Genomic DNA, 18,845 nt, shown 5'->3' with positions numbered 1-18,845 from the left:
TTTGGGATGAAATTACACACAGAATTTGGGGGCGACACGGTTGCCCGGTGGGTAGCACTGTCGCCTCGCAGCAAGAAGGTCCTGGGTTTTGATCCTTTCTGTGTGGAGTTTGCATGTTCTCCCCGTGTCTGTGTGGGTTTCCTCCGGGTGCTCCGGTTTCCTCTCACTGAACTGATGAATCTTGTGTAAGCAGTAACTACCGTTTCTGTCATGAATGTCACCAAAGTGTAAAACATGATGGTAAAATCCGAATAAATACATAAGTAAAATAAATAGAATTTGGAACATTGGTTGCTAGCCAGAGTTACAACAGTGCTAGCATACATGAGTCAGGTTTGTTTGAATGGTCACAAATTTCCACAGAGGTTGATTAGATCCCCAGGTTCTAAAATATGACATCCAACAAGCTTATGGTTTTGCGTTTATATATATATTTATATATTTTGTGCCATATTGTTTACTTAATATTGAATTTTAGATTATAATCGAACTCTCGCGATATTACAGTTACAGCAGCGTGTACAGCACAAGCATAATCTCGCGAGATTAGAGATGAGGTTGCCCGAGTAACCGCTGAATGTAAACAAAACGCGTTAACAGTGAGCGGTGTTGATTGAAGTGATTAAAAGCAGTAAAATGTCTTTCAGAGGGTTTTTAAACGCTAAAAACAGGATTTCCAAAGAGGACAAAGAGTTTAACGAGTTAAAGAATAAAGCAGCGGAGTATTACAGAGCTAACGGAGTACCTCAGAGACTAGAAGATGTTCTAAGTGAGATGTTCATGGTGAAGCCACGTGACATTTATGGATACCTGGTATAGATGCTTAAATTTCATCTTTCTAAAAAATAACAACACTAAAGGATCTTAAAATCATTTGGTTTAGTTTTTTCAGCCTTATGGACACAAAGTGACATCTAAAAAGTGTTCACTGTGTCCCAAAGTATATAAAAGAAGAATAAAAAGCATTTATTTGCATTATATACATATACAAATGTACATTACAATGAAATTCTTCACATATCCAAGCTTGTTTAGACGCTGGAGTCAGAGCACAGGGTCAGACAGGGTTAAGGGCCCAACAGTGGCTTTAAGCAGAGCTGGGATTCGAACTTTCAACCTTTCAGTTGATATCCCAAAGCTCTACCTACTAGCCTACCACTGTCCCAAAAATCAGGGGAGAAGCCAAATGCAGTCCCCAACTCTCAGAAATTATGCAGTCGAGATTCCCACATATGGGGAATTCACAGGGGTCAGCACAACCGGTAACCCTTGCCAGGTAAGTATCAAATATCAGGTAAGTATACGGACACCCCTCTAATTATTTACTAATTAACGTGCGTATCAATCACAATCATTGCTAACACGAGTTGAATGCTACAAATTTGTGGTTTTGTGTACAAAGCCTGGCCAGACATGATTTGACAAGTTTAGTGTACAGGAAACAAAGTCCAGGGGTCTACACAGATTTCTCTTCTCATCCAACATTAGTGCCTGGCTTCACAGATACTCTTTTGACGGAATGGAAACAACTTCTCATAGACACACTCCAAAGTCCTGTAAAGGTTGTTATAGTCGCCAAGGAAGCAACTCCATTATAATACTCATGGTTTTGGATAATACTCATGTTTAAGACCCTCATGGGCCAATATCCACCTAGGGGTGCATTTGGAACCATGTTAGAGTTTTACTGATTTACTTTACCACTGGACATGTTACACAAACCCGGCGGTTTAACGTCTGTGCTTTCCTTTGACAGGCGAACTACTTTTCAAGGTTGGCACACACACCCACGATCAGCGCAGTGGTCGGCAGAGAGGTGTATGACAGCAGAGGGGAGGTAGCGCTGCAAGTGGATGTGTACTGCATCATCAGGAATGAAGAGAAGGTAAGTTGAAGCTTTTTTGTAAAGAATAAAAGATGAGATTTGTTGATTTTTATTATGTTGTGTCAGAAAATGTGGTGGCGTTTAAAGTTCTATTATGTTTTTAAGTGAATATGATTGAAACGTATACAGTGTTAAGGTTTACTGCTTTAAATACAGCTAAACTTGTGTATAAGGTTAATCATCAGCTTCAGAGCCGGATCTGGTTTGTGTAAAGTAGGAAAAGCTTGTATTGCCTCACTTAGATCGTTACATTTACACAAACTGATCTGGACATTTATTATACAGATGTGGCTCATCTGGGTTTGGATTAAAGCTACACAGCTACTACTGCTCTCAAGTAATGGAAGCTCATGACCACAGATTGGCATCATGTGGGCTGCATGCCTAAATTGTCACACACTTACCTTAAATCATGCCGGGGTGTGAAGTGACTTCGCCTCTGTGGTGGACAAATTTTAAATGACCTCTAATGAACAGATGAATTTGAACAGATACCTGATAAGCTAGAAAGGCTACAAAGCACATCCAAAGACCTGGGAGTGAATCTATTGTAGATAAAGTTGGGGGTTCTTGGCAAAAAGGGGCACTTGTTACTCCTTATCAGCATATAAATGAGCTCTGGACCTGATTTGGCCTATCATTACCTTACTGCATCATCCAACCCCTAGGGCAGCAAAGCAGCCCCAAACTATGACGCTCCCACCACCATGCTTCACAGTTACAATATGAACGATTTATAAAGCTCTGGACTTGACTTGGCCTTTCATTACCTTATTGCATCGTAATAAGATTCATAACTGTGAAGCATAGTGGTGGGAGCATCATCATTTGGAACTGGATGATGCTATAAGTTAATGAAAGGCCAATTCAAGTCCAGAGCTTTATAAAACATAGATAAATCATTCACAGTTCATCGACCATTCTGGCATTTCATGCTTAAAGAGCATCATAAAGATCTAGACAGTACAAACACTAGTGGGGTTTTTTAATGTAGACAAAATGTGTTTTCTATTATTATGAACTGTTGCTCGAGTGCCACTCATACCCAGCAATAGCACTTTACATTTTCTGTTTCAAACAGCAAAAAAATATTTGGTTTCAGGGCTTACCACACAGTATATTCTGTGTAAGCTAGGGAGAACCTGTTCTTCAATGGTCAGGACCCCCACAGAGCAGGTATTATTTAGGTGGTGGATCATTCTCAGCACTACAGTGACACTGACATGGTGGTGGTGTGTTAGTGTGCGTGGTGCTGGTGTGAGTTTTTAAACACAGTGTCCACTCACTGTTAGACACTCCTACCTAGTCGGTCCACCTTGTAGATGTAAAGTCAGAGACGATCGCTCATCTATTGCTGCTGTTTGAGTCGGTCATCTTCTAGACCTTCATCAGCGGTCACAGGACGCTGCCAACAGGGAGCTGTTGGCTGGATATTTTTGGTTGGTGGACTATTCTCAGTCCAGCAGTGACAGTGAGGTGTTTAGAAACTCCAGCAGTGCTGCTGTGTCTGATCCACTCATACCAGCACAACACACACACAGAGAAACAGATGGACTACAGTCAGTAATTGTAGAACTACAAAGTGCTCCTATATGGTAAGTGGAGCTGATAAAATGGACAGTGAGTGTAGAAACAAGGAGGTGGTTTTAATGTTATGGCTGATTGGTGTAGCTAAAGAGAACAGATAACAGAATGAGCAATGCCAATTTTAGCAAGTGTAAAAAAAACTCCTGAAGGGTGCAGTGCAATGCTGGAGGACCCAAACATGCTTATTCCCACTGCACATACTGTACAGGACTGTGTGTGTGTGTGTGTGTGTGTTTCAGCTGGTCTGCAGTGCAGTGGTTAACAGTGGGAATGAAGATGTCATGGACTCAGGGAATGCAGTTGCCAATGGTAACCATCGTCAAGCATCTGTGGCAGTGGCACTGGAATGGATCAGAGAGCACCTGAGCCCCATGCTGCATGGCGTTAACCCCGGCCTCCAAACCCACCTGGACAAATTGCTCAGGTAAGACCACAGTCAGTTAACTGGATGTAGGTGTGTCATTCTTGCTGGCTTTATGTGTCTTGAATTGGTGGCTTGATTGGTCATGTGATTCATGTGGCTCAGCTAGTAATGAGAAAGGAAGATAAATTTTCATCTGTGTGTGTTGATTTCTAGCGATTTCTATATGGCCCGATACCTTGAGGACCAGGATGCTCGTAACCAGGAGATACAGATTAAAGAAGAGGGGAGGACCGAGTCGGTACCCGAGGACGTTCCGCCTTCTGTTCAAGCGCAAAGCAAAGACAAAAAGGGAGGAGAAAAAGGTAAAGTGTTTTAATCCAGCAGCTCTTCTGAAATCCAGCCAACATCCTGCTTTTCCTTCTGGTTTTGATGGGTTAAATAGTAGAGGTTGACTGGCATGGCGCTTGCCACCTCTGCTTCATGCATGGTGCCCACGCTGAAAGGCTACACCCACGACTGGCCAGTACATTTTCATTTTGATTTTCTTTCCCTTAGAAAGCACCATTAAGACATGTGTACCTGGGTCACATGATCAGATGCCAAATGTATTTATTGCATACATTTTGGTATTGATGTGTATTGATGTTGCTGCTCTTGAATTGGACTAAAAGTGGGGAGCACTGGTCTGTAAAGTGCAGTTGTCTGAAAAAGAGAGGGTTTTTTTCCAAGGGGTGCGAAAATATACGAAAACACAGCACTAAGGTCCACAAAAGTGCTAAACATGCACAAATGATACATTTTATTTACCGTGTGTGTTGGAGGAGTGTTTTTTTGCCATGATCGTATAGTGGGGACTCAGAGTTTCTATTATTCTGAGTCTGAAGCTCTGCTGGTGGCTACTGGAGCAGCACTGGTGCAGAACTAAGTACAAGAACTTGCACAAATTAAGCATAAAACGCTAAGAAAATGGCGAGAACAAAGTAAGCCTCCCGACAAAATAAAGCCTATCACTCATGTAAACAGAGAGACGTGTGCCGACTAGTGGACGATTACTGAACTGCTGGTCTTTTAAACAGTCATTTCAAATTCCCTATCTCAGTTCTTCTGCTGTACGCACCCTCTCTGACACGTGTGCTTGTCGGTGGCTGTTTCTTTACACCAGCCAGCAGTGGACTCTCATATAAAGCCATACCGTCTAGGAAGGGTCACGCTATGCCCTTTCTGTCACCCACTATTTTTGCAGGTGTCTTGACCAAGCAGTAGGAGACATTCGGTTTTCCAGATTTTGTCCGTTAAATCCGAAATCCATTAAATGGATCTCTCGTGTTCGTTCTGACACTCACACAGTTTTACTGTATTCGTAGGAAAGAAAGAAAGCGCCCCAGAGAAACCACTCCCTCCTCCGGAGCTGCCAGCGCCTGTGTTGCCGGGGGCAGTGGCAGTGGCTGCCGTGTCCCTCGCAGTAGCCAAGACTGCAGCCGCCCTCACAGCAGCGCCCCTCTACAAGCACATCATTACTCTCAGAGACCCACAGGTCACACACACACACACATACACACACGTATACAAGAACCAGTTCCAGATCCCTGCAAATTAGCTAACAAACACAAAAAGCTCCCAGTGAAGCGCTAATGAGGTTAACACGTTTCAATCTATTAAACCAGTGGTCCTTAAACTGCACTACACAAAGCCCTTCCCACGTGGTGCTCAGGACGACCTTGTTAAATCTGCTGCATGACCTGAGAAATGAATCATTCAGAACCCCCAAAATAAATCCACTTATGTGAAACTATATTTAGGATGAGTGTAATAAGATTTGGGAGAATTCCTCATTTCAAATTCCCTATCTCAGTTCTTCTGCTGGGCGGCACGGTGGGTAGCACTGTCGCCTCACAGCAAGAAGGTCCTGGGTTCGATCCCCAGATGTGGCGGTCCGGGTCCTTTCTGTGTGGAGTTTGCATGGGTTTCCTCCGGGAGCTCCGGTTTCCTCCCACAGTCCAAAAACATGCAGTCAGGCTAATTGGAGACATTGAATGGCCCTATAGGTGAATGGGTGTGTGTGTGTGTGCCCTGCGATGGACTGGCACCCCGTCCAGGGTGTTACTGTGTGCCTTGCGCCCATTGAAAAGCTGGGATAGGCTCCAGCATCCCCAGTGACTTTAATTGGATAAGCGGTTAAGAAAGTGAATGAGTTCTTCTGCTGCATGCACCCTCTCTGACACGTGTGCCGTCGGTGGCTGTTTCTTTACACCAGCCAACAGTGGACTCTCAGATCAATCTATACCGTCTAGGGTCACTCTATGTCCTTTCTCTTACTGGCATCTAGGCCAAACAGTAGGAGTCGCTGTTCGATCCTGTCTGATTTTTCCACCCTCAGACGTGGCACACAGACTCAATTTAAAGCTTAATCTCCCTGAGCTGGTAGGCTAGCATATTAGACTGCCTCGCCACAGAAACGCCAACATGGATCATAACTATTATTCACTCAAATTGATTTGAGGAATAAGGGCGCTCGGCTGGCGCAGTGATAAATTGTGCTAACCCACTACTGCTGGTTCAAATGCCCAGTCAATATGATTACTGGCTGTGTCTCAAGAGGGGCGAGGCCTCGCAATGGATCGGCGTCCTGTCCAGAATGTTTTGACATCGTGACCCCAGAGTACGACCCTGACCAGGACAAAGTGGTGGCAAAATATGAAAACGAAATGAAACAACAAATGACCTTTTTACTTTCTTCTCTTACCTGTTTTGACCTTTCAGAAAGGTAAATAAAGAAGAAAGTGTCAACAATCGGAAACAAAGTTTTTCCGAATAGAAAGAAGGTTCATTTGCAGGTTTATTTGAGGGACTTTGGTGTGATTAGCATTTAATATAATCAGCACATAGGCTACATCATGTACACTGTTTCCTTTAAAACCTCCAACTTCAAATCTGGTTTTACCAACATGGATGCAAATACCAGACGATACCAAGACCCCATAATGATGAACAAATTCTTTCCAGTGAAACTACATGATTCTTGTACCTGATTTTCATACAGTTCTACTTTTAAATCTGTTTTACTTTAGTATTACTTTAGTTGCATCACCAGCAAAACGTCCTCAACTCATCAGAACTTTTACTTCCAGGCTCTGAGTTCAGTCCTCATGCCTACAGCACTGGTCACAGTGTTCAGCTGTGGAAAAACATCAGCGGGAAAACTCAACTTGCTGGAGGAGGTCATCCTGCTGCCCACTGTGGCACGTACCACCAGACAGGTAAACACTAATGAACCTTGTGTCATTTTTAAAGCTGCAGTTTTGATAGATAGATAATATTATTATAATTATAGATAATAATAGATAATTCCATTAAGAAAGTCATTTATTACAGCAGCTCAAGAGCAAAAGTATTAAAGCGCAAGTATTATTGTGCAACACTTTGTAATTAAATAAATTAGAAATAAGAATAAGAAATGTAGTATGTAATATAAAACTATTAAAAAGTGTAAGTGCAGTAAATATTATCGAATGAAATAAGTAATATGTAATATACTGTGTTACTAATGTGTAATTACAGGGGGAAATAAAGGGGGTGTGTGTGTGTACTTTTTCACAGCGCTGTATAGCTCACAGTTGTGTATGTCTAAAACGTGAGTGTGTTATTTTTCTGTAGATCGTTCAGATGGGTCTTGATCTTCAGAGAGAGGTCAGAAGAATCGCTTCTACAGCTGCTGGGAAATCCGGGGTAAGAACACAGCCCAGTATTTGTCTTACTTCTTAACAGTGTGTTAACTTATTTTTTATCTAATAATCAAATCTCTCTCTCTCCCAGCCTGCAGTGGCGGGTGTGTCAGATACGGGGGCTCTTCAGCTGGGATTTGACCGTCCCGAACAGGCTCTGGATTTGCTGATGGAAGCCTGCACCAACTTAGATCTGCCAATCGGCACAGACCTCCGGCTGCTGCTAAACCTCGCTGCTCACACACTCATGGACTACGTAAGTGGAAGCAGGGCCACATGTAAACCACAGGGAAATGAGATATCAGGTCTGAGAAAGCCAAAAGTATGTGGACACCCCACAGCTGCGATCTTTCTGTGATCTGACAAACCTACAGTTCGTGGAGGGCAATGAAGGGTGACCCAGCTGCTTTCAGTGTTCCCTCCAAAGCCGCACCTCAGAGACACATGCAGACTTGTATTCAAACATTACTGGCAGGCAGGATGCTGATTGGTTGATTTTTTATGTGCCACAATGTATTTACAGAGCCTAGGGTGACCTGGGAGTGCAGTCCAGCCCCCAACTATATATAGAGACGCCTTCTAAAATGATGGGTGCGATGAGGTGCTATATATAAGTATATTTATACACCCACTGAGCACTTTATTAGGTACACCTATCTGTGATTGTCAGTTTCTTGATTGATTTATAAGCCATACCTACCTTACAGTTGAATTTTGTGTGTATACAATTACTGACTGTAGCCAATCTGTTGCTCTGAACACATTGTCCCCCGCTTGTACCCTATTTATAATCCATAAGAGACCCCATAGAAGCTGCACTTTCCAGGTAATGTTGGGGTACTGGAACATTCTCAGCACTGCATTGACATAATATGGTAATGACATGGTAATGTGTTGCTCTGGTATGTGTAGCAGGTGCAGCAGTGTTGTTGGGAGTTTTATAGCTGTTTTATTTTTCATGCACAACCTTAATACAATTTCTTGGTTACCTTAATACATGTTAAACCATAGAGTCAAAATGTCTATAATGTTCCGTTTAACTGCATATAAACTGAATAATCTGTCACTTTTGTTGTACTAAGCCCAAGGGGAAGTACGAGGTGATGTCGGGGACCCTGAAGTCTCCAGACGAGCTGGTGGATATGCTGGTGGGGCTGGTTAATAAATACCCAGCCATCGTCGGCCTCATCGACCCCTTAAGAAAAGAGGTAAGGCAGCAAATACGTACGTTAGATACAAACGTACTGGGCAGCTGGTTCCCCAAACTGAACTGCATCAATCGCTTTATCCTGGTCAGGGTCGAGGCGGTTCTATTTTCCAGACAGGAATACCCTAGACAGGGCATCAATCGATCGCTCAATAGGACACTGAGATTCGAACCTGGATCTCAGTGGTGGTGAGCTAGTGTAGTAGATCGCTGCACTATACAAGCCAGCATGCAGATAAATAAATGTAATAAAATACAGGGCTGTGGTGGCTACGTGATTAAACATACTGGACTAGTAGTCAGATGATCGCTGGTTCAAGGCCCGCCTCTGCTAGGCTGTCGCTGTTGTCACAATTGTAAGTTGCTTTGAGTAAATGCGTCCTCTATGTGAATGCAAAGCGCCTTATATTGATCCCTTTTACTTGTAAATTAAAATCTGGCAACCCAGAGTTTAATTCCAAAGGATAGTAAACTTCAGAAATATCTGGCAACCCAAAATGTAGTTATAGATGAACAAAGATTCTGCCTCCTTTAAAATACAAGCTGCTCTAATCATTCTGTAAAGTAAAATCTGGCAACCTGAGATCCAAGTGTCACTTTTCAAACGTACTTTGCTTTCTGTAATAAATTACATCTGGCAACCATTCCCATCAGAAGTATAAAGTTCTCTTCCCAAACAGGACGTGGATCAGTGGCAGACGCTGAGCTCTCTCCTCGGCCAGACCTGCGTTCTGATCGCAGACGCCTCACACAGTCCTCACCAACAGTGGCAGGAGGCCAGGCCGCCACCCCCCAGTGTCACGTGGGTCACTCTCGGGCAGCGCAGTGAGATGACCCTCACAGATCTCCTCCATGCCGTCAGAGAACGAACAGGTAGACACCAGATTCCTCCATTAACACTAAAATCATGTTCTTATAAGGTCATGGGTTCGAACCAGTCTCACATGGAGTCAGTTCAGTGGTGGAGCCATAAGTGGTTAGTTTGCAGAACAATGGCCCCTAAAGATAGACATTCAGACCGGCTATGTCCAAATTGCATACTAAAGTTTCAACAGCGTAGTTACACTCTGTGTAGGACCTGTCGTGAGCCAAAAGAACGGGTCCCAGAGAAAAATAATAATAATTAAATAAACAAATGTAAACAGGCACATAAACGTGTTACCGAACGCCCCCTTGTGGAGGCTTTATGTTACATCTTGTAAACCCCAGTGGGACCAGATTGTAGAGCATAACAGAGAAAATAAGATGTGTTGTTTGTGTTTCCTGGGTCACGTAAAAAATCATGGACAAATTGTCCCGGTGCCCTGGTGTAGCACATAAGATGCCATTTGGAACACAGCCAGGACATCACTTGGGTGTCGGCCTCAATAAAATCACTAATTACAGTGTCAGTTAGGGCAGAGTTGTTTTTTCGCAGGTAAAAATATTAGTACCTTGTAAGATGAGAATGGCAGACAGTGTGCAAAGCAGCTCCAACAGAACTGAATCAAACAGTAAGTCTATTTCTGAGAGCTCGAGACTGTTGGTGTGTTTTTGGCTTATTAGGATGTTGTGTAGGTCACCTACACTACCTGCTCTGCCACCTTAAACATGTTTAATATTTAAATGATCTTCACCAGTGTGTGTGTGTGTGTGTGCGTTTGCAGATGTTGAGACCATTCTAGCACTGAGCAGTGAAGACATGGGTGATGTCTCCATGGTGGACGTGGTGAGTTTTGCATTGATATGCTAATACCAAACACAGCTGGCGGAAGGGTGCTGCAGAGCAAGATGGAACCTGAGGACCCGGGTTCAATCCCTGCCTCTGGTCCATAGTCTTGCCTGTTCTCGCTACATCCTTTAAATTTACTCCTGGTACTTTCAAAATGTGTCAGAAAGTGAATTGGTGACTCAGTCTGGACCCTGGGTGTGACTGACCAAGTGATGGGTGATTGGGTGTTGCCCTGGAATTGATTTGCACTGCATCCAGGGTGTATTGAACCCCAAACTGAGGGGCATGAATAGATGAGATCCTGAACAATTCAGGCACTTTATATATTGTGTGTGTGTGTGTGTGTGTGTGTGTAGGCTGTAGGTCTGGGCGTCTCATACATTAAGCTGGGTGGACTCGACGGCTGTGAAAGGATGAATAAGTACAATCGTCTGCAGAACATAGAGCGGGAGCTGCAGGAACAGGGCATTCTGGGTAGGACAGTATTTATTTTTTTCTACGTTTAACCAAACAAGCACAGTGACCTTGTCTCAGATCTCACTCGGATCCCTAAGATCCTCCTCGAGGTGCACACTTGTGTATACGGTTAGTATATCGAAGGGGCCAGCAGGGAGAACATCCGGCGAACGTCACTGCAGCTGTTTACTAGTGGTGGTGTGGCTGCATCCCAAACCGCATCATATGTCCCACATGACGTATAACAAAGTATATAATAAAGTGCACGAATTTGACTTTTTAGTACAGCAGTGTGTAGGAATGTAACGATGCACCACAAGACCGTTAAAAATCGATTCACACGTGTAACGATTCAAATCGGTTTACATGTATAATGAATCGATATTCACTGGCGCTATACACCTCGCCTGGTTGACGTCACTACAGGGTTGCCAGGTTCAGAATTTTCCAGCCAAATGTATTTATGTGAGGATACTTTCTTTATTTGTATTATTGATTTATTTATTTAAAGTGGGATTTATTTCATTTCAGTTTTTTTTACACAAAAAGGGAAATGTGCAGCATCGTTTTGCACAGTTTGTACCTACCTCAAAAATAATAGGGCGTTTATTATTTAGATAAATAAAAGATAAGCACAAATACAGTGTTTTATTTTATTTTTTTAAAGAGAATTAATCAAAGGAAACTTCATAAGGTCTTAATTTTTGTCTTCAATTTCATTTTGTTTAAAAAAATCAGGGAAAAAATCGTATCGTGGACCCAGTATCGTGTATCGCATCGCATTGTGGGTGTATCGTTACATCCCTGACCCGTGGCTTAGTGGGTAGCACTGTCGCCTCACAGCATGAAGGTCCTGGGTTCGATCCCCAGGTGGGGCGGTCCGGGTCCTTTCTGTGTGGAGTTTGCATGTTCTCCAAGTGTCCGTGTGGGTTTCCTCCGGGTGCTCCGGTCTCCTCCCACAGTCCAAAGACGTGCAAGTGAGGTGAATTGGAGATACAAAATTGTCCAAGACAATACCGTTCCTGTCATGGATGTAACCAAAGTGTAAAACATGACGGTAAAATACTTATAAACAAACAAAAACAAACAAACATCCCTAGCAGTGTGTGATTTAGGACACAGCCGCTTGGAACAGATTGGCTTACACAGTTCCAGTTTCTTCTCACCCACCCTTAAGCCAACATCAGATTATTCAGCACCACAAAAAAAATAGAAATGTGTTATCCACCAGTTGTACACTTTTATTTCGACACCGTTTCCCCTCTTCGCCGTCACATGAACTGATTGTGTTGAGTTATTGGGCTAAATGTGATCAAAAAAATGCAAAAAATTTTTTGTTTGTGTTTTTAATGAGCGCGGACGAGGGAGGTGAAGCTGCCGTGTGTGATCAAACCGGAGGAGTTAACAGAACACTGACGGATCAGACGGCTTGTGTTCCATCACGCTCCGGTCCCACAAGACAGAAACGACGCCGCTGTTGAATCCTCAATTCCGATTGGCCGGAACGTGCCGATTCATTTCGCTCCCTGCAAGGCAAATCGGAACAGAAACACAGTCAGTACATACACGTTCATACGTCCAGTCGGTGGGTAGCACTGTCGCCTCATAGCGAGAACATCCCGGGTTCGATTTCCTGTGTTCCCTGAGTTTGCATGTTCTTCCCAGGACTACCTGTCCTGTCATGAATGGAACCAAAGTGTAAAACATCACCTTCATATCCTAATAAATATAAATATATAAATAAACACAGTGTTTTCAGACAGGGGTATTTCTTTTAAATCCAGGGCTCAACCAAATCCCGACCTTTTGGGCGGCAAATTTGGATATACTCGACGTCCTAGAGCAATCGGAATGCCCCATGACACCCTGTCTGCCTCTTCCTGCGTATTAAAGCCGGCCACACGTACGGAAGAGCACGCTACACTCGGCGAATTCTTTTACCACTTCTACTGGCACCTCGACCAGACTGTAGGAGTCGCTGTTGAAGCAGCAAGGAGGTCTTTGACCTCCTTGCTGCTTCAACAGCGACTCCTACAGTCTGGTCGAGGTGCTACTATCGGCCTTTCCTCCAGCTTAATGGACTTCTGCACCCCAGGTATTGATGAGCCGAGTGTGTCGTTCCACTCCTTTTTAAATCAAAGATGTTGTTATTCGTCTCCTCCTAAAGCGACGATGATTGGCAGTATCATCCTGTACATCTGAGCACGAGCTGGTGTGGAAATAAAGCTCTTTCTTATTTAGGTTTGGATCTTCAGTGTGTCAGTCATCAACGTTCAATTGTGCACCCACAACAAACTTCCTCTTCCGAATCCTTTCGGGCCCAGACGCTCTTGTGTCCTTTCTTTCAGCCGGACTCTGAATGGAGAATGGAGACGTTATTTAAGCCGCTCTAAAAGGACGGCCAGGGTTCCACAGCAGGATCCGCTGGTGGCTGTTAGTGTGTGAATGAATTGCTTTGATTGAAAGCGGGAGGAAAAGAAACTCAGAACGGTTGTGTTGTGTTTGCACCTAGCGGAGGTGCAAACGCCTTCACACAATATTCGGATCTATTTAATTTACACCGATTTGAATAGAACGTGTCAAATTTACAATCAGCTCTATAAGTATTGGCACCCTTGGTAAATCTAGGCATTAATGAGCTTAATCCCCTTGTTTAAGCGGTTTTTAGGAAGTCCTTCTGTTGTTCATCAGCATGGATAGAGATGAACAAACAAAACAAGGCAAAAGTGCACTGACCAGCATAAATCAGGCACTGTCCATATATAAACGTCCACATTCATGGATATTTAGGAGCAATATTTTAATAGTTTAAAGCGAGTGAAGCGTTAATGAACCTGTCCTATGCACAGTGAGGATTTACAGCGACAAAAATTTCCAAGTATCGCGCCCAGGTGGTGCAGCGGGATATTCCGCTAGCACTCCAGCGCCGAGATCCTGAACTCCTCAGTTCGAAACTCGGCGTTGCCACCGGTCGGCTGGGTGCCAGCTAGCGGGCATAATCGTCAGTGCCTGAAGCAGACAGGGTTCTGCTAGGGCGGGATGACTGACTATGTGGGTGGGCTGTGTTAGGACCCTGATTAGCAGATAGAGAGGCACCTGTGCAGAACGCATGGGTAAAAAAGGGTTCCACAAAGGGCTGCGTGCGGGTCAGAGGGTTTTTTACAGGTTGGCGACACCAAAATACGGAAGAACAAAATAATTCTGCATGTAGACGCGCAAAAAAACTGAGACTGTAAGTAAATTTTAAAATGTAAATATTTTTTTGCAAAGCTGATCCTGTATTAGGAATAACACACCTGCCACTTTTATTTTAACTTATATTTATTTCTTTTTTTACTTTTATTTATTTTATTTTTAATGAACTTAGTTAGGTATTGGCTGCCCTGTACTTCTCTATGCATTCCATTTAAACTATTTAACTAGTACAGTAGATTAAATAGATAAATATTAAAACCTGTTCTGATATGTATGTTTAAATGTGCAGCAGATCCAGGGCTGAGTGAAGGTGGTGCAAACTTCAAATAAAATAAAAAATAAGGGACACATACACAGCAGGAGATAAAAAAAATCCACTGATGGCACCACGGGGCTTTGCAGATTCCCTACCGGGCAATCAGACCACCTGGAAAATAAACAAAATGACTAACAAAATAGACTGACTGAGGGAGACTGTATGGACAAAAGTATCGGGACACCTCGACAGCAATAAATCATATAAAGAAAATGATATGCCTCCAATTTCTGAGGTCTTGAGCTACTGAGTGCTGTCGACCAGCTACAACACAAGAATGGAACTGATTATCGGTTGGTTCCCCCAAAACCAGACCAAAAGAAGGGAGAAGCCACAGAGACAAACAAACAAACAAAGACTCAGCCCTGGGTCCAAGGTTAACGTTCGATTAGGCGCAGAGACTGCTTTAAAGTGTCGTTTAAAGAGAACTGCACTTTTCGTCAATCAGCGCCTGCCCCCCTTCCTCCCAGCCAACAGGTGGGCATGTTTTAAATAAAGATCCTGGTCAGGTGTTCTGCCTGCACAGGTGGTGGAGGAATACTTCAGTGTAGCGTGTTCCTCCATGCATATTATTAAGGAGGAGCTCCATTTCGACATGGTAGCACACTGCGTGCTAGTCTGAGGTCCTCCTCGGTTGAATACTTGTTTCCCTTCACTTCATCTTATTATTACACATTATTTCTAAGAGCTGTGTGAAGGGAACGACGTTAAAAGGTGTCATCGTTATTTAAAAACACGCGTAGCCTCAGCGACGTGGACGCTTTCAATCTCGGAATGAAAAACCAGGCCAGCCGGCGGTGTTGAACCTCGTGAGGTTGTTTTATCTCGTGCTTAACAGCGAGCGTGCGCTCTTTATGAAGAGGAGCACATTTCTGAGAGGCATCAAGGCTCAGCAGAGATGCTAAACAAAAGTTTCACTTGATGAGGTGGCTGAGATCATGGACACACACACACATTAATCACAACTTCTTCTTGTAGATGACCTGTAAAACAGGGCAAGGATCTACGCCATTCATCTCCAGTTACATACAAGTTTATTACACTTTTATGTGCCAATGAGATGTCCAAAAGTATGTGGACACCTGACCTTTAGCTTGTTGTATTTTCATGCGCAATATGTCCAACACCTAATGTGCAATTTGCGTTGAAATTCAAACGTTAACGTTTTTCATTCGTGCAGCGTTCGAGTGTCTCACGTATACTGGTTAATTCGCACTATGAGGCGTCCTAGCAATCCTACGGCAATTCAGTCAGCAATCGCTTAGTCAAAACGTCCAAGATGTCGAAGCAAAGCAGCTAAAACAAACAGCATTTGTAAGGTCAGGTCAGGCACTGATCCTGGAAGAAAAGGCCTGGCTCGAGATCGACAATCTGATTCAGGCCAAAACAGGAAGGGCCCTTTCCTAAACTGTTGCCATCAAGTTGAAAGAATATCATTCATTTTCTTTAACAGATTATAATCCAGGGCGGCAAGGTGGTTCGGTGGGTAGCACTGTCGCCTCACAGCAAGAAGGTCCTGGTTTCGAGCCCCAGGCGGGGCGGTTGTATTTTCATGCGTGTGTGTGTCTGCCCTGCGATGGACTGGCGCCCCGTCCAGGGTGTTACTGTGTGCGTTGCGCCCATTGAAAAGCTGGGATAGGCTCCAGCAGCGACCCTGATTGGATAAGTGGTTAAGAAGGTGAGTGAGTGAGTGATCATAATCCAGTGCTCAGGTGGCACAGCGGTAAAATTGCTCCAGCCCACAACCACTGGGCTCCAGGGTTCAAACCCTCAGTGATGCTATCAGTCAGTCGGGCACCGATGTGGGAAGGGGGGTGGATTCTGGGGAAACCTAAAGCACCCTGACTAACTAGGATAAAGTGGTGGTAAAAGGGGCCAGTGATAGCTCAGTGGTTAAGGTACTGGACTAGTAAACAGAAGGTTGCCGGTTCAAGCCCCGTCACCACCAAGTTGCCGCTGTTGGGTCCCTGAGCAAGGCCCTTAACCCTCAATTGCTCATTGTGTAAGTCGCTTTGGATAAAAGCGTCTGCTAAATGCTGAAAATGTAAATGTAAAACATGAATGAATGAATTTACAGACTCTACAGTTTCCACACACACTGACCATTAAGTGTAAAGAAATACAATAATAAAATGATATACAAGACGATGACCTGGGTTACTGCAGCATCCACAGCTAACAGCGCAGTGAGAGAGAGAGAGAGAGAGAGAGAGAGAGAGAGCACCACGCTGAACAATACAACATTCTCAGGTGTTTAAGAGAAAGAGAAGAAAGCTCCCCAGAACCTTGTAATTACTGATTGGGAGTCGACAGGATTAATAGTGGTCTAGACGGAGCCATTTAAAACACACACGCTTGGCAAACGTTCAAGGCTAAGCTCTAAAGCCCATTTCCAAACTCCCTTCACTCACAAAAACTCGACCGGCACGCCAAAGGATCCTGCCCAAAGAGCCGGCGTCCCTGGGAAAGATGGGATTTTATTTCAATAGCGCTGAAACTCCTGCTGCAGAGGCGTCGGCGTGGAGGGATTTGTTGCGTTCTGCAGGACGTGCACACTGAACCCTTCAAAGCTCGACACAATAAATCTGAATTATTTACAATTAAAGCGTACTCATCTTTATTTTTCTGCGTTTTTTGTATCTAATTTGATATTTTTGTATCTTTCTTTTATACTATTAAATCATTCTGCCTCATTATATGTTAAAACCTTAGTACGCCACCACTGCTGGGATCTGTTGAGTTTAAATCCCAGCTGTGCTATTGACCAGCTGGGTGCCTACTCAGGGACAGCTCTATGCATGCAATACTGGATATTAGTATATTATATATTAGTATATTATTATTATTATAATTATCAGTATGTTACTACTAATATACTAATCATACCTATATCTGATATTATAGTTTGAATACACTGTATTAAATATTTATCCTTACACTGTATATATATATATCCTATTGTATATACTTATACCTCTAACCGATACTTTGTATATTGTATATAAATTTGCACATTATACATTCACTTATCTATCTATCTATAAAAATAAAGTATCTATCTATCTATCTATCTATCTATCTATCTATCTATCTATCTATCTATCTATCTATCTATAAAAATAAAGTATCTATCTTTTATTTATCTATCTTTATCTGTCTATAAATCTGTCTATATAAAAATGTCTATCGATAAAAATAAACTATCTCTCATTTATCTATAATTTATCTATCTATACAAATAAAGTATCTATTATTTATCTATCTATAAAAATAAATCATCTATCTATAAAAATAAAGTATCTATCTATCTTTATATATCTATACAAATAAAGTATATATTATTTATCTATCTATAAAAATAAAGTATCTCTATAAAAATAAAGTATCTATCTTTATCTATCTATACAAATAAAGTATCTATCTATAAAAATCTATCTATCTATCTATCTATCTATCTATCTATCTATCTATCTATCTATCTATCTATCAAAATAAAGTATCTATCTATCTATCTATCTATCTATCTATCTATCTATCTATCTATCTATCTATCTATCTATCTATCTATCTTTATAAAAATAAAGTATCTATCTTTATCTATCTATACAAATAAAGTATCTATCTATAAAAATCTATCAATCTATCTATCTATCTATCTATCTATCAAAATAAAGTATCTATCTATCTATCTATCTATCTATCTATCTATCTATCTATCTATCTATCTATCTATCTATCTATCTATCTTTATAAAAATAAAGTATCTTTTTTGCTATAGAAGGTTAGTAAGTGCAGGTTATTCCTCATTTTAAGTGTGTTTTTGCACATTTTGTTTTATTGTTTTCTCAGTTGATTTAAAACTGTAACTGTGGATTTACATCACAGTAAAAAATCAAATCTGTGCTGGTCGTGTGCTGGGTTCACTTTTTGGATAACGTACTTACAGCTGAGTTGCTGAGTTGTCAGTGTTGAATGGTGTGATGGTTCGGGCTCTGAGCAGCACCAGTAGGAGCCAGTTTCACTCGGGTCAGGTCCAGAACGCTACTGGGAAAAACCTGCGATGATGCCGCTGATAAGGAGAAAAAGTGAGACGGAGAAAGTGACTGCAAGTGAGAAAACGAGAGCTTGGGGTGTGAGTGTATGAGGAACGCGAGTGTGTAGGACTCACCGTTATCGCTGGCCGTCTCCAGCGCACCTCGTCGTTTCTGTAAAGCCTTTTGAAGTTCAGACTGCGGTTCTGGTGAGGAGGGTCTGGCTGGGGGAGAGGGGCACGGCGAGGGGCGCTTCACTGAGCTCTGTACGGTTTACATACACTCAGAGTCATTAACAGGCGTCCACTAAAACACCGAGTTGTTAATGAGCATTAATGTTAAACAATTATACAGGATTCTGCAATCTTCTG

General features: G+C 42.6%; 2 protein-coding genes across 2 annotated transcripts in view; one reads left to right on the top strand and one right to left on the bottom strand.

The window, feature by feature from the left end:
- Positions 1-577: 577 nt before the first annotated feature.
- eno4 (enolase 4) lies at positions 578-12,677 on the top strand. The gene is made up of 13 exons (XM_063007074.1): positions 578-813; positions 1,757-1,885; positions 3,712-3,896; positions 4,050-4,198; positions 5,201-5,370; positions 6,965-7,093; positions 7,491-7,562; positions 7,650-7,814; positions 8,641-8,766; positions 9,446-9,638; positions 10,412-10,473; positions 10,833-10,950; positions 12,287-12,677. The coding sequence occupies exons 1-13, from the start codon at positions 637-639 to the stop codon at positions 12,346-12,348; spliced, it is 1,737 nt and encodes a 578-aa protein (XP_062863144.1). The 5' UTR covers positions 578-636; the 3' UTR covers positions 12,349-12,677.
- shtn1 (shootin 1) overlaps positions 12,153-18,845 on the bottom strand; it is a 34,362-nt gene continuing 27,669 nt past the window's right edge. Inside the window, exons 15-17 of the mRNA XM_063007075.1 lie at positions 18,612-18,738; positions 18,388-18,512; positions 12,153-12,458 (exon numbers count right to left, since the gene is read on the bottom strand). Coding sequence (XP_062863145.1) covers positions 18,406-18,512; positions 18,612-18,738 — 234 coding nt within the window. The 3' untranslated portion in view covers positions 12,153-12,458; positions 18,388-18,405. The remainder of the gene's footprint in view (positions 12,459-18,387; positions 18,513-18,611; positions 18,739-18,845) is intronic.

Source organism: Trichomycterus rosablanca, chromosome 13 (assembly GCF_030014385.1).
Source record: "Trichomycterus rosablanca isolate fTriRos1 chromosome 13, fTriRos1.hap1, whole genome shotgun sequence".
NCBI lineage: Eukaryota > Metazoa > Chordata > Actinopteri > Siluriformes > Trichomycteridae > Trichomycterus > Trichomycterus rosablanca.
This window is presented reverse-complemented; position numbering and strand designations above follow the sequence as displayed.